Raw genomic sequence first — 16,413 nt, 5'->3', positions numbered from 1 at the left:
AGAAAGGGAAGCCAGGGGCTTCAGACAACCTGATGTATGTGAATCGGGATAAATGGCAAAGACATAATGTTATGCTGGATTCAGGCGCAACCCACACGTTTGTGGCAGATCGGCTGGTGAAGGAACTTGGCTTGCGGCTGAGTGATAGCCAGACATCCATGAAGGCAGTGAACTCGAAGGCGCAAAGGATTGCTGGGATGTCTTACGATGTGCCGATAGTGCTGGATCGGTGGAGAGGTAAGCAAGATGTGTTGGTCGTAACTCTTGATGATTACGACATTATTCTTGGCCTTGATTTCTTACGGAAAGCCAAGATTGTATTAATGCCATATCTCATGGAATCATGGTTGCGAGTGAGGGATGCCCATGTTTCATCCCATGTATAAACGTCGCAATTGCGAACATTGTGAAAGGAAAGAAGAGCTTGATATCGGCAATTGCTATTGAGAAGGCATTGCGGAAAGGAGGGGAAGTTTTTCTAGCAACAATAGTGGAGGAGAAAGCCGACTATTGTGAGGAGGTGCCGAAAGAGATTGCTAGCGTGCTGCAGCAATTCGAAGAGGTGATGCCGCCTCAGCTGCCAAAGAAACTCCCGCCTAGGAGGGCCATCGACCATCGAATTGAGCTGGTGCCGGGGACAAGCCACCTTCTCAAGCTCCCTACCGAATGTCGCCAAAAGAATTGGCCGAATTGAGGAAGCAGTTGGAAGAGCTGATTGATTCAGGATTTGTCCGACCTTCCAAGGCTCCATATGGTGCTCCGGTTTTGTTCCAAAAGAAGGCGGATGGGAGCCTTCGCATGTGTGTGGACTACCGAGCACTCAACAAGGTAACAATCAAAAACAAATATCCTATTCCTTTGATTCAGGATTTGATGGACAGATTGTGTGGCGCCTCAATCTTTACGAAGTTGGACTTGCGATCGGGGTATTGGCAAGTGAGAGTTGCTGACGGAGATGAGCATAAGACTACTTGTGTGACGAGGTATGGCTCGTACGAGTTTCTAGTTATGCCGTTTGGCCTAACAAATGCTCCAGCAACGTTTTGTAATTTAATGAATGATGTGTTATATGATTTCTTAGACAATTTTGTTGTAGTCTACTTAGATGACATTGTAATCTATAGTAGAGGAATTGAAGAACATGTAACTCATCTTTCTAAAGTCTTAGGTAGATTGAGAGAACATGAACTGTATGTAAAGAAGGAAAAATGTGAGTTTGCAAAATCTGAAATTATGTTCTTAGGCCATTTAATTGGAGAAGGACAGGTGAAGATGGATCCACGGAAGATCCAAGCCATCGTTGAATGGACAGCACCAAAATCAGTCCCGGAATTGAGGTCATTTTTTGGGCTTGCAAACTACTATAGACGGTTCATTGAGGGATATAGCAAGAAGACAACTCCTCTCTCAGATCTTCTCAAGAAGGATCGGAGATGGGAATGGACAGTTGACTGCGAGCAAGCTTTTGAGAAGCTGAAGACAGCGGTAGCGTCAGCTCCAGTTTTGGGGCTGCCTGATTTTGAGAAGCCATTTGAAGTGAATACTGATGCTTCGGATAGGGCTATTGGTGGAGTGCTCATTCAAGAGAGACATCCGATTGCTTTCGAGAGTAGGAAGCTAAGTGATGCGGAGCGGAATTACTCAACACACGAGAAGGAAATGACGGCAGTCGTGCACTGCCTTGGCATATGGAGAGTATATCTGCTGGGGCCAAAATTCATTGTCAAGACCGACAATGTTGCTAATACATTCTTCAAGACGCAAAAGAAATTGTCGCAACGACAAGCTCGGTGGCAGGAATTTCTGGCCGAATATGATTTCGTATGGGAGCACAAACCGGGGAGCCACAATCAGGTTGCGGATGCACTCAGCAGACGCGAGGTAATAGCTACTGTTCTTGCTATTGTTCAGGTGGAGTCAGATATGCTGGATCGACTTCGCCAAGCTGCTACGGAGGATGCAGCGTACAAGAAAATGGTGGAACTTGTACGAGAAGGGACAATATGGAGGTATTGGTTAGAGCAGGACCTACTCTATGCAAAAGGGGGTCGAATCTTCGTGCCAAAGGGAGAGCTGCGAAAATACTTAATGACGGAGACGCATGATCCGCAGTGGGCTGGACATCCTGGCCGGGAAAGGATGCTTGCTCTCTTGTCGCAAACTTATTATTGGCCGAAGATGGAGGATGATGTGGAACTTTACGTAAGGACTTGTCTAGTGTGTCAACAAGACAAGACTTTGCGGCAACAAGAGGCAGGCTTGTTACAGCCGCTGCCGATTCCAGAAAAGCCTTGGGTGTCGGTTTCAATGGATTTTATTGTTGGTTTTCCAAAGGTGGATGGCATGAACACAATCATGGTTGTTGTGGACAGATTCACCAAGATGCGGTGTTTGTCGCTGCCCCGACGGTGTGTACAGCCGAAGTGGCCGCCGAATTATTCTACCGCAACGTGGTGAAGTACTTTGGAGTGCCTTCAGACATTGTGAGCGATCGCGATGTGCGATTCAACGGGCAGATTCTGGACAACATTGTTCAACATGATGGGAACAAGGCTGAAGTTTTCAACTGCGAACCATCCCGCAAACCGAGGGGCAGACGGAAAGGATAAATGCTTTGCTAGAGGAATATTTGAGACACTACGTGACAAGCAATGCAACGAAATTGGTTGGAGTTGCTAGATAGGGCGCAGTTTTGCTACAATCTTCAAAAATCCTCGGCAACAGGAAGCAAGTCCGTTTGAGCTAGTTTTGGGAGCTCAACCCCAAACTCCTGCGGAGATTGCAGTGCAGATATCGGGTGGGAAAGTCCAGCAGCATACAGGTTTGCGATGGAGCGGCAGGAGCTATTTGAGCAAGCGCAAGATAGCTTGCGCAAGGCAAGGAAAAGAATGCTCAAATATGCCAATCAAAAGCGAAGATTGCTGGAATTTCAGTGTGGGCGACAAGGTGTTTGCTCAAGTTAACTCCGCAGATTTGGAAGAAAATTGTGGGACGAAGCACCGAGGGCTGGTGCCAAGGTACGATGGACCTTTCGAAGTCATCGAAAAGGTAGGCGCTGTTGCCTATAGGCTGAAGCTGCCTGAACGGCTGAAACTTCATCCTACGTTTCACGTAAGTTACTTACGGCCCTTTTTATGAAGACAACGAGGATCCAAAAAGAAGCAAGTCACAACGAGCTCCTCCTACCATTCATAAGCAATTTGATGATGGGATCGTCAAGATCATGGACCATCGTCGTCTTGGCCAACATAAAAAGAATCGGCGGACATAATTCTTAGTAAAATGGAAGAAAAATGAGGAGGTTTCATGGGAGAAAGATACTGACCTTGTGGCAATTTGAGGATCAAATACAAGACTACCTCACGTCTATTCCGACGAGGAACGTCAGACTCTTCTAGTGGGGGGTGGTTTGTTAGAGGTCTAGGCGCGGGGGCGCGCCAACGAAGGCACATTGCCTAGAATTCGGGCAGCGATGGACTGCGGCAGAAACGAATTCGGCAGGCAGCGTGCAAGGGTCTGTGCAAGTCTTTGAGGCTGGCGACTTGGCATGGACGTGGGGCTTAGACAATGGACTTTCTAAGTCAGCAGCTGACACAACAGGCAGACAATTGGGGGCTGCTATGAGGGCAGGCAGAATCATGGGTGGAGGGGCCAGATAATGGAGGACAAAGTGCTTCACCAACCCACTAAGGATAATGGGGAAGGTAGTGCTCCACTAGTCCATGTAAAGGGTGATCATGGGGGAGATAATGCTCCACTATGCCCCGAAATTAGGGGATTATGGGTGAGGATGGAATCTCACATTTGGCTATAAATAGGTTGTCAAGCCTCTGCTGTGTAGCATGCGATTTGTGCATAGCACACACCATTTTTGTGTATTCCTTTGTTGATGAGATAAATAAAGGTTGAGAGGGATTCTTGTAAAAACTCTAGTGTGCTTGTGTTGCTTGTGTTTATTTGTTGTCTACGACGAGGCGAGTGTGAGAACCTCCTTGAGTGAGCGAAACACATAGTGGTAGGAAAACACGAGTGAAAGGGTGAGGCAAGGCTGAGTCTAGTTGGGGCTAGACTGCCGCATTGGGTTAAGTTTAGTTGCGAAAAATTTAACCCCGTGACAGTTTCCTTCTTGGAGGGTGTATATATGTGGTGTTTGTTTTGGAATCATTTTTGATTCCTAGGATGATTGTGCTATGACGAGAGGATTTCCTTTGCACCATAGTTTTGAAACCCGACCTGGTCATCGACCCGGTTGAGTGATCGGGTCACGGGTCAGATGGGTTGACCCGGGTCAACAAAAAAAAAAAATTAAAACAAATTATCTCAACATTAATTGGATTATAATTTCATCCTTTTCAATAATTCCTATATATTAAAAGTGAAGATAAACACTATATAATTAGAAAAATTGCAGTGAACAATATGGCATATCTTGAACCTATACCATATTTATTCACTAATTAAACATTTAGTTACGTGGATTAATAATTAATATGACTAGTCTGCATTGAAGAAATCAGTGGGGGATTCATATTAAGACTACCATTGTTTTTTGGCTTGGCATGGCATGGTGCCGTGTTCTTTTGAAAATCCTTTTTTAAAACTTTAGTTAGAGGTAAGTGTGGCAGAGTTTGGTCAGAAATGAGATTAAAGATCCCTGTGACCTCATCACTGAGTCTGCTACTGTTCTTCACTTCTTTGTACTGATACACAAAGCGCCCAAAAACACCAACCCAGAGGGAATCATTCAATCAAGGTTCCAGCCTTCAACTTGACTCCTCCCGCTCCTCCCGCTCCTCCCCCCTCCCTCCCTCTCTAACCTCTTCTTAAGTCTTTGTATGTCTCTCTCTCTCATTCGGTTCTTTTAACTTGTTTATAAGTTAGAACCGTCGGCTGTAGTTCAAAAGTGGTGAGACTCTCTCTGATGCTTTGAGAGATTAGCCAACACGTCATCACACCTTTCGAAAGTGACTTCCACTTTTTTCAATGTTCTATCTCTCTCGCTTCACTCAAACGAAAACACCATCTTTCCCTCAATACTCCCATCTTCTAGCCTAATCAAAAAAATTGGTCGGGTCTCACCCGGGTTTGACCGGATGGACCGGATCCCGGGTCGACTCTCCGGGTCGATCAGGTTTCGCCGGGCCAATTCCCGAACGGGTTTTTGCCTTCACCCGGACCAGTCCCAGGCCCGGGTCGGCCGGATCCCGAGTCGACCAGCCGGGCCGATCCGGGTTTTAAAACACTGCTTTGCACGAAGCAACCAATTTTGATTCTTATCGCATCATCCTATGAACCAGAAATTAATGGTCCAAAACAGCGGTCCCACCTATAGTATGATAAGATCAGCAATCATCAAATACCATCCCCACCATTTCCTGGGCCCACCCCACCATCCACATGATCTCTCTCTCTCTTACATCAATCATTTTTTTTGACATGATATTTCTATACTAATGGCCTCAAAACTTGCCTTTCTCCTCTGGTTAACTGATCTTGACATGTTTTGGCCACACGCCTTTTGCTAATGTTGTCTTTTTTGATCCTTCCACTATACATTCTATCTTAATTTGATCCTTGTCCTATTTGCTAATGTTGACCAATGCTAAAACCACTACTATAAAAATTCTATTGACTAGTTGAAAAGAAACATTCCTTCCTGCTTAAGGAATCTTGAATGGGTCTAAACTCCATATGAATGGCTGTTCTTTTAGCAAATTTTCATTCCAATGTAATGTTTGATGATTTATAAATAAATTATTGTCTATTCCTTGATTTATGAATGTGATTATAATTTAGTCTTTCATGTTCAAAAATCTACCACTAAGTATGTGTTTGATAATACAGTGCAGAGTACTTTTTAAAATATTCTTTAATTAAAAATACATTAAAATAAATGTTTTCAAAAAATAAAAAAGACATCGACATATTAAAAACATTGAAAACCATATAAAAATATCAATTTGATGCTTTTACAGCTACCACTAAACGAGCTAAAAAGAAAGTTCTAATTAGCATTATAGACCTCGTGTTGGACTACAAAGTTTTATTTGTTTATTCTTATTAATTTTAATATAAAATGGTATAGTATTGTAAAAGTGATATTTGTCCCCGAGGGTATAAAAGTCTTCCTAAATATTTGGCACAATCTCATGTTTGATAAATTTCAAATCATTGATAATTTAGATTTGAAAAATCAACTTTTGATGTCAACATCATGATCATTTTGTTCAATAGATGAGATTAATTCTTCAGTTTCAAGTATCATCTTCCTATATTCCTAGGAGTATAAAAGTCTTCTAAAGGCTTACATGTTTCCATCACCATTAATATTTTATAACAGATATTTATCACTTATTAATATCGTACAAGAGATATTTTTTTCTCATTTAATGTTACGTAAGAATTATTTATCTTTTATTATTGATATAAGAAGAAAATGACTTTTCAGGCCATTCACTCCAGCAAAATGACAAGGTTCAGGAGCTATAAATACTCATTAAATCATCAAGGTAAAAGGTTTACAATCTTCATTATTTACTGTATACATATTTTTTAATTATTTGTTTACATAATCTAATAGTTAAATTATTTTTTATTTAAAATAGAATAAGAAAAAATGAAAAATCAAAGTATATAAATTGAAAGATTGATAAGCAAGAAAAGTATTTTTTTAAAAAAAAGTACTATTGAAATAAGCATGGTTAAAATTGGTCACAACTATTTAATTACTTTTAATATTAAAAGGATTGGTTAATTTGATAAAAATTAGCAATCCCTAAAACACTATTTAATCCATTTAGGAAATCAATATCGTCGTGTTTCTATTCTTAAAACATGTTAGTACGGTGGAGATTGCTTTTAAAAATATTTTTTTATTTGAAAATATATCAAAATAATATTTTTATGTTTTTTAGATTTACTTTTGAAAAAAATTAATATTTTTATATTTTTAATATATTTTTATATTATTTTGATGTATTGGAGTAAATAACGCTCAGTTAACGCTGGACTAGCTACAAAGAAAGTTCTAATTAAATAATTCAACCCTCAGTTCCATATCCAGCACCACAAGAAGATCAGACAATATCTATATATCCAAGTTCCGAAGACTTTTCTGGACCATTGCCTATTGCTTTCTGACCTTGATATAAAATTGACACTTCACGAGGGTCCCAATTTTACTGCATGATCGGTTAGTACACTACAACAGCTAAGCACTGCACTCCTTCAGATTTTTCTTCGTTCTAACACAAAAATCTCATAGTTTAGATTATTTTTTATTTAAATAGAAAAAAGGAAAAATCAAAGTATATATCAATTGAAAGAAAGAAATTTTTTTTTAATGCTTCTCCCAGTGACTTTGATTTCGTCAGTATACAATCTAAGACTGTAGCGTTTGTCTATATATACTACTAATAATGCCTTTCTTTACTTCTCATCTTAAATTCCCAGTTATACTTTGAATCCTGTAAGGCCAGCCAACATGGGGTTTACACCACCGTGCCTCTCTCAATCTCTCTTTTTCATTCTGTTTCTCTTCCATTTCCACTCAACAATTTCATCTCCACTCTCCTCGAATTACCAATCTCTTTCTCTCCTTCAATTCAAACAATCCTTCTCCATTGATAGTTCTGCTTCATCAGAGTACTGTCAATATCCCTTGCCAAAAACAGAGTCATGGAAAGAGGGTACAGACTGCTGCTTGTGGGATGGGGTCACTTGTGACCTGAAAACCGGGCATGTCACTGGACTGGACCTCTCTTGCAGCATGCTTTACGGCACCCTCCTTCCCAATAATTCTCTCTTCTCTCTCCATCATCTTCAACAGCTCGACCTCTCTTTCAATGATTTCAACACCTCCCATATTTCTTCTCGATTTGGCCAGTTCTCCAATCTAACACATCTTAACCTAAGTGGTTCAGATCTTGCAGGCCAAGTTCCGTCAGAAATCTCTCACCTCTCCAAAATGGTTTCACTTGATCTCTCTTGGAACTACGATCTAAGTCTAGAACCACTTTGTTTTGACAAGCTTGTTCGAAACCTAACCAAGCTTAGAGAACTCCATCTGAGTTGGGTAAACATGTCACTAGTTGTTCCTGATTCCTTGATGAATCTGTCTTCTTCTCTGTCATCACTTGAAGTCCTCGACTGTGGATTGCAAGGAAAACTCCCATCCTCAATGGGGAAATTTAAGCACCTCCAGTACTTGGATCTTGGAGGGAACAATCTTACTAGTCCAATTCCATATGATTTTGAGCAACTCACTGAGTTGGTTTCACTTGATCTCTCTGGAAACGGCTATCTAAGTCTAGAACCAATTTCCTTTGACAAGCTTGTTCGAAACCTAACCAAGCTTAGAGAACTCGATCTGAGTTCGGTAGACATGTCACTACTTGTTCCCGATTCCTTGATGAATCTGTCTTCTTCTCTGTCATCACTCAAACTCATTGACTGTAGATTGCAAGGAAAACTCCCATCCTTAATGGGGAAATTTAAGCACCTCCAGTACTTGCGTCTTCGAGGGAACAATCTTACTGGTTCAATTCCATGTGATTTTGAGCAACTCATAGAGTTGGTTTCACTTGATCTCTCTGAAAACTTCTATCTAAGTCCAGAACCAATTTGTTTTGACAAGCTTGTTCGAAACTTAACCAAGCTTAGAGAACTCAATTTGGCTTCTGTAAATATGTCTTTGGTTGCACCTAATTCCTTGACCAATCTGTCCTCTTCTTTGTCATCTCTCTCCCTCGGTAAGTGTGGATTGCAGGGGAAATTCCCGGGTAACATCTTTCTCCTCCCAAACCTTGAATTTCTCTATTTGTCAAACAACGAAGGCCTTACTGGCTCTTTTCCTTCGTCCAATTTGAGTAATGTCCTCTTTCTGTTGGGTCTTTCTAATACAAGAATTTCAGTTTATTTAGAAAACGACTTAATCAGTAATCTAAAGTCATTAGAATATATGTCTCTTCGTAATTGTAACATTATAAGGTCAGATCTGGCTCTGCTTGGTAATCTCACACAGCTCACCTATTTAGATCTCTCAAGTAACAATTTTATAGGTGAGATCTCATCATCAATTGGAAACAATACCTTTTCAAATTTAAAATATCTATTATTATTTGATAACTTGTTCAATGGAACAATACCATCCTTTTTGTTTGCTCTTCCCTCTTTACAATTTCTTAACCTTCATAACAATAATCTCATAGGCAATATAAGTGAATTCCAACACCATTCATTGGTAAACCTTGATTTGAGCAGTAACCACTTGCATGGTACAATCCCAAGTTCAATTTTCAAACAAGAGAACTTGGAAGCCCTCATTCTTGTGTCCAATAGTAAATTGACAGGTGAGATTTCTTCTTCTATTTGCAAGCTGAGATCCCTTGAGGTCCTAGACTTGTCCGACAACAGCTTGAGTGGTTCTATACCATTATGTTTGGGGAACTTCAGCAGCAAGCTCTCAGTATTGCATCTAGGCATGAACAATCTTCAAGGCACTATCCCTTCAACATTTTCAAAGGGTAATAGCTTGGAATATCTCGACCTCAATGGAAATGAATTAGAAGGGGAAATATCACCATCTATCATCAACTGCACAATGTTGGAAGTTCTTGATCTTGGCAACAATAAGATTGAGGATACATTTCCTTATTTTCTAGAAACGCTTCCGGAGCTGCAAATTCTAATTCTAAAATCCAATAACCTCCAAGGTTTTGTGAAGGGTCCGACTGCAGATAATTCCTTCTTTAAATTATGGATTTTTGACATCTCTGACAATAATTTTAGTGGGCCGTTGCCAACAGGGTATTTTAATACTCTTGAAGCAATGATGATCTCAGATCAAAACATGATTTACCTTAACACGACAAATGACATTGTCTGTGTTCATTCCATAGAAATGACATGGAAAGGTGTAGAAATTGAGTTTCCGAAGATCCGAAGTACCATCAGAGTACTAGATTTGTCAAATAACAGTTTTACTGGAGAGATTCCAAAGGTGATCGGAAAGCTTAAAGCACTACAACAACTCAACCTCTCTCATAATTTCCTTACAGGTCATATCCAATCATCATTGGGAAATTTGACCAATTTGGAATCATTAGACCTATCTTCAAATTTGCTTACCGGAAGGATTCCAATGCAGATGGCACATCTAACATTTCTTGCAACCCTAAACCTTTCACATAACCAGCTGGAGGGGCCCATACCAAGTGGAGAGCAATTCAACACCTTTGATGCAAGATCATTTGAAGGAAACTCGGGTTTATGTGGCTTTCAAGTACTAAAAGAATGCTACGGTGACGAGGCACCATCATTGCCGCCATCAAGCTTTAATGAAGGAGATGATTCAACATTGTTTGGAGAAGGATTTGGATGGAAAGCTGTGACAATAGGGTATGGATGCGGGTTTCTGTTTGGAGTTGCAACGGGATACGTTGTGTTTAGAACAAATAAACCTTCATGGTTACTTAGGATGGTTGAAGATATATGGAATCTCAAGAGCAAAAACACGAAGAAGAATTTCCGCAGATATGGTGCTAGAAGAAACTAAATAATTCAATTGATATTTTCAAGTAAGTTTTGCAAGCATTTGAGTTTTCAAATTTTATGTTCACAATTTATGTTAGGCTAACTTTTCTCTACTCTTTCATTTGATCAGTCTTACCTTTCTAATTTTGCAGTACAAACAAGATATCAAGTGGATTTGACATTGAAACAACACCAGGGTGGCATATTCCCTTTACTTTTTTCTCTCTTTTTTTAGTTTCAAGGTTAATTGGGTGTTTCTTTTATGAAAACGAATCCATGTATGTAACACAGGTTTGTGTTAACTATAAAATCATTTATGTTTTGGGTCCTATTTTTATGTGTCCACTTCCTTATTCTTTATAACTTCAATTAATCTTTGTTTCTGGGAGTGTTCTGAAAGTTACAGAGTTATGAACAGATAGAAGCAATTCTTGTAAATTTAAAAGAACACTTGACTGATAGATTCTGTTATCACAACAGCAGCAATATTTGCAAGCAAAATAGAGTAATTCTGATAACTTGGAAGTCATAAATGACTATTAAAAAGTGTAACAAACCCATCTCAAAAGGTACAAACAATGTTCGACAACTCTTACACAGATCCAAAATCAGTCAACATTGGTGATTGGCAAGTTTATATCTAAAGCAAAAGAAAGCAAGATAGGTATTAATACCACGTTAAGAGCTCTATGCTACAATAAATCTACAATTCTGAGTCGCCTAAAAACAACATATTCTACTTAGAACATTTCAGAATTGGAAAAAAAATTAAAATAATTTAAAATACAATTTCTCTTGGCCTCATATTAAGAAAAAAACAGATGAATATTTCAAGGGTCCTGATTATCCAACTGAAGATTCAAGATTTGAGATACTACGAGTTTAGAGAGTTCATTAGTTGTGGATTCAACCTGATAGTCATCTGACTGCCTTGGCCACCCAGGTGAATGAGAGCTTGACCTAGTCTTGGTTGGTGTGCCATGAACTCTCTGCAAGTCTGACTGGGACAATGGCATTGGATAGAGCACAACAGGCAACAATTACCAAAACTTTTCCATGACACCCTCAGGCATGCATGGGATTTCTATGCAAATATTACAAATCAATAAAAATACCTTGAAAAATTAGCTGGGAATATAACAAATCACAGATGAGAACTATATTGTTCAATATACTATAAAATAACTGATGGAAGCATGGAACAACACGATGATAAATATATACTTACACTAGATTTTTCCCCTTTGTTCACCTCATCCAATAGGTCCCTAATAGGAAAATAAGCTACTTTCTTGCAAGGTTCAAGAAGATCTGAACCAGTGTAGCCCTTACACAAAATTGCTATACAGTCAAAGTCAATTTTGCTTTTGATTTTCTCCTCTTTCAAAACAACCTTCAAGATCTCAGCCCTCTCTCTTTGATCAGGTATCCCAATTTCAAAGGCCTGAGGAAGCCTCCGGAGGATTGCTTCATCGAGTTCTTAAGGTCAGTTGGTTGCAGCAAGTAACATCTCTTGTGCGTTCTCTTCAAAACAGCCTTCAAGATCTCAGCCCTCTCTCTTTGATCAGGTATCCAAATTTCAAAGGCCTGAGGAAGCCGCCAGAGGATTGCTTCATCGATTTCTTAAGGTCAGTTGGTTGCAGCAAGTAACATCTCTTGTGCGTTCTCTTAAGAATAGTATCACCATAAAATAAATAATAATCAAAATAATAAAGATAAAATCTAAAAAATAAAAAAATAAAAGATGAAGAAATTAAAATAATAATAATTAATATTTCATAAATTATTTCAAATAAAATAAGTAATAATCAAAAGAATGAAGATCAAATTTGATACATAAAAAATTTCAATAAAAAAATGATAAGAGAAAAACAAATAACAATTATAAAAATAAGGACCAAAGTTAATATAAAAATTAAATTTTAAGAGATGAAATTGAAAAATAAATATTCAAAACAAAATATATATAGAAATCAAAAGTTTGAGGACCAAATTTGATATAATCAGTAAATAATATGACATTTCTAAATTTTTCACAATTTCCGGAAAGTGTTTTCTGCCCAAATTTTTCAGGAAAACACTTTTCTGGAAACCAAGCTAAATTTTCCTTTAACTGTAAAGTGTTTTCCATTGATCAACTTTCCTAATAATAAACAAACACAGAAAAATTTGAAAAGTGATTTTTTAAAAATCATTTTTCAGGAAACAAACATAGCCTTACATAAAAACACATTCTAGCAAGTCACTGCATAAAAAGACTACACAAATGCAGCACTTGTTTCAAGAGTAAGAACTGATCACGATCTGTAGTAAACCCATCCCATAATGCTATGAACTCAGTCTTCATATTGGTTAATGCCTCATGATCTGTAGTACGATACTGCCATATTCAATAGTGTTTAGAGGATAGGCTTGATTGTTACAGAGCATTTGCAATTAAGGTTTCATAATTGAAAAGTTGGTTTTCGAATCCTAATTTCATCATAAAACCCAATTACAATCGATTTGATGTATTCAAAGTAATTTAATGATATTTTTTAATATTAATCTCAAAATTTTAATATATTAAACAACTTTATTAGTTTGTTTTCCATTTGTCAGAAAACACATCAAGAACTTCAACACATAAAATACAATGAGCAACCCCGTTGCAGGCGTCTGAACAAAGTCCACTGGCGTCTCCCACGCGCTAGCAGCCTCCCACGTTCTTATATATGATGACGCATACAATAACATATCTAAAATCGCTAAGAAACTATACCTTTCTAATTAGCATTGCCAAGGTGATGTGTAGCTGCCACCTCACGTTCAGAGCTATAGACTATTGTGGGTTCAGTATAATGCAATAACCTTCCATTGACGTTGGCAATAGTGGAGTCCATAGAGTTGTCACTAACCTCCTTAATCCATCTCTGTCAAACTCCCTCTGGCGTTAAGAAACCTAACCTTATACTTTTTCCTCCTAGAAACAATTCCTAATGATACCTGAGAACCATCCTGTTTCCCTCATGTTTATATCAGATAATGCACTTTATATTCCATCATCTTGAGAATGTTAATTAAAAGGCAAGACGAAGCCCTTACAGAGCCCAAGAAGAAGCAGCAGCAGCTCTTGATTTGATGTTACTCGCTATCAATCAATTAGCTGACGCGTCCTTATCCATCTGTCTTGTTAATAGAAACCTCTTGAAAAACCCCATTATTTTCCTTCAGTTTCCAGCAATCCAAACATCCCTCATAACCCACTTGTCCCATTATCATCAACAGTTCCTACTACTTCACTAGCTTCTTCTTTGGTGAATTCCATAAAGACCCGCTCCCCATCAGTATCCCTCAGAGTACTTGATTACTATGGCTTTGCCAATATTTATGACGTGGAAAGGATCGGAATTTGAGTTTGTAAAAATTCAAGGTATCCTCACAGTACTTGAACTGTCGAGTAATAGTTTCACCGGTGAGATTCCAAAATTGATTGGAAAGCTTAAAGGACTCCAACAACTTAACCTCTCTCACAATTACCTTACTTGTCATATCCAATCATCATTAGGAATTTTGATCAGTCTAGAATCATTAGATCTATCTTTCAATTTGTTCACTGGAAGGATTCCTATACAGTTGGTAGATCTAACATTTCTTCAAGTCTTAGACCTTTCACATAACCAGCTTGTAGGACCCATACCCAAAAGAAAGCAGTTCAACACGTTTGATCATCGCTCATTCGAAGGAAACTCGGGTTTGTGTGGATTGTCTGCATGAGCTGTATACGTGAGGTGTAATATATTAGACTGATTCTAGAATCTGCAATTATTCCTAGAAATCTGGTAGTGATCGACAATCTTGTATAGGAATATTTAGTTTAGGAATATTTAGTTTTCCTTAGAAGAGGTTGTTTCCTTTCTTGGAAGGTATAATTGTATATATATATATATGGCCTCCTAACGTTGAGAAGAATAGAGAAGTAACGAATTATTCTCACAATAATACTCTGTTTTACATGGATTTCCAATGCCAGACGAATGTAGCAATGGCGAGGCACCACCATTACCGCCATCAAACTTTATTGCAGGAGATGATTCAACATTGTTTGAAGATGGGTTTGGATGGAAACCTGTGGCAATTGGGTATGGATGTGGGTTTATGTTTGGAGTCATAATGGGATTTGTTGTGTTTAAAACAAGAAGACCTGCATGGTTTCTGAAAATGGTTGAAGATCAATGGAGTCTTAATGCAAGCAGAACAAAGAAGAATGCTAGTAGAAATGGTGCAAGAAGAAACTAAACAATGCAGTCAGTATCTTCAAAGTTCGTTCTGTAAGTTGTTTCCTTTCTGATTTTATAAGTAATCATAACTACAGATATATATTGTTTTTATTGCAGTATTATTTCAATAAAGGTTGTGCCTTTCATAGTGTTGAAGATTGGAGTTGACATTGGAACAACACTAAAGTGGCAGATTCATAGTGTTGAAGATAACAGTACTAATAATTAAATACTACTAATAATGCCTTTCTTTATTTCTAATCTCTCCCAATTATACTTCGAATCCTGTAAGGCCAGCCAACATGGGGTTTTCACAACTGTGCCTCTCTCAATCTCTCTCTTTCATTCTGTTTCTCTTCCATTTCCATTCAACAATTTCTTTCTCTTCTTCTTCTCAAATCACTCCTCCTCCTCCTCTTCTTCTTCTCATTTGTGTGCTCATCACCAATCTCTTTCTCTCCAATTCAAACAATCCTCTTTAGGTTTTTTCTATCAAATTTTATTCTCATTCTTTCTATTTCTATCAAATTCATTGGAGTGAGATCCATTAGATAAGGAAGCTACAATGCCCTGATTTTTAAAGTAAATAGAGCATCCAACAAAATCTTGCTGCTAATATTGTTTCCGCAGATGAAGAATCACCAGTTCATACAAAGCTTGCTTGATAGATTCCAATCCTCCAATTGATTCAAATTCCACATCTATGTGATCAGGATTTCTAACATCACATGCTATGACATCCTGTTCAAAAATAAAAATACTTTATAAATGATGCATGCAATAATGCTTAACACACATACAATAACATAGTTAAAATTGCTTAGAAACTATACCATTCTAATTAACATTAGACCCACTCCAAATACTTAGAAATTTTACTTTCCAAGAAACAAAAAACTTCAATATCATTGGAGCTAACATACTTTTGTGCAGGCAGCCCCCCTTCTACAAAGACTGCCTAAATCTCTGTAATTCTATGGTAGCATCTGCTTAAGATTAGAATAAAACTCATAACCTTGGGGCACCAGAGCAAGAACTCAGAGGGAGTCCAACCATTCCTTCTATATATTTCATATCAATCTGCCTCCGAATATGTTCAGCATCCAAACCATCATTAGTATCTCTATGAATACCTAAAACCTTGCCAAGGTGATGTGTAGCTGCCACCTCACGTTCAGAGCTATAGACTATTGTGGGTTCAGTATAATGCAATAACCTTCCATTGACGTTGGCAATAGTGGAGTCCATAGAGTTGTCACTAACCTCCTTAATCCATCTCTGTCAAACTCCCTCTGGCGTTAAGAAACCTAACCTTATACTTTTTCCTCCTAGAAACAATTCCTAATGATACCTGAGAACCATCCTGTTTTCCACGCTTCTTTCTTCTCCCTCCTGCCAGAGAGTTGGTTTTTTTTTCCAAATTGCCGTAGATTTCACTAGAATTCAGAAAATTTGTAGAAAAGGTGTCTCGCTCTTACTGCACACCTGACACTTTCTTTCGTGTGATTAGGATTAAACTACCCTGCATCTAACTTTATCTATAGCTCAGAGCTGACAACATGGTTTAAGATTGTGCAAAAACTCAAGAACTTATGAGAATACTACATATTATATTAAAGAT

General features: G+C 38.4%; 1 protein-coding gene across 1 annotated transcript; it reads left to right on the top strand.

Annotated features, from left to right (window-relative positions):
* The first annotated feature begins 7,357 nt into the window (after positions 1-7,357).
* Positions 7,358-10,864, top strand: LOC112323629 (receptor-like protein 9DC3). Its single transcript, XM_024582579.2, has 2 exons — positions 7,358-10,577; positions 10,686-10,864. The coding sequence occupies exon 1, from the start codon at positions 7,484-7,486 to the stop codon at positions 10,553-10,555; it is 3,072 nt and encodes a 1,023-aa protein (XP_024438347.2). The 5' UTR covers positions 7,358-7,483; the 3' UTR covers positions 10,556-10,577; positions 10,686-10,864.
* Positions 10,865-16,413: the final 5,549 nt, after the last annotated feature.

The sequence above is a fragment of the Populus trichocarpa genome, chromosome 12, assembly GCF_000002775.5.
Source record: "Populus trichocarpa isolate Nisqually-1 chromosome 12, P.trichocarpa_v4.1, whole genome shotgun sequence".
Lineage (NCBI taxonomy): Eukaryota > Viridiplantae > Streptophyta > Magnoliopsida > Malpighiales > Salicaceae > Populus > Populus trichocarpa.
This window is presented reverse-complemented; position numbering and strand designations above follow the sequence as displayed.

Excerpts from the sequence above, each read along its gene's own strand:
- LOC112323629 (XM_024582579.2), top strand. The coding sequence starts at position 7,484 with ATGGGGTTTACACCACCGTGCCTCTCTCAATCTCTCTTTTTCATTCTG.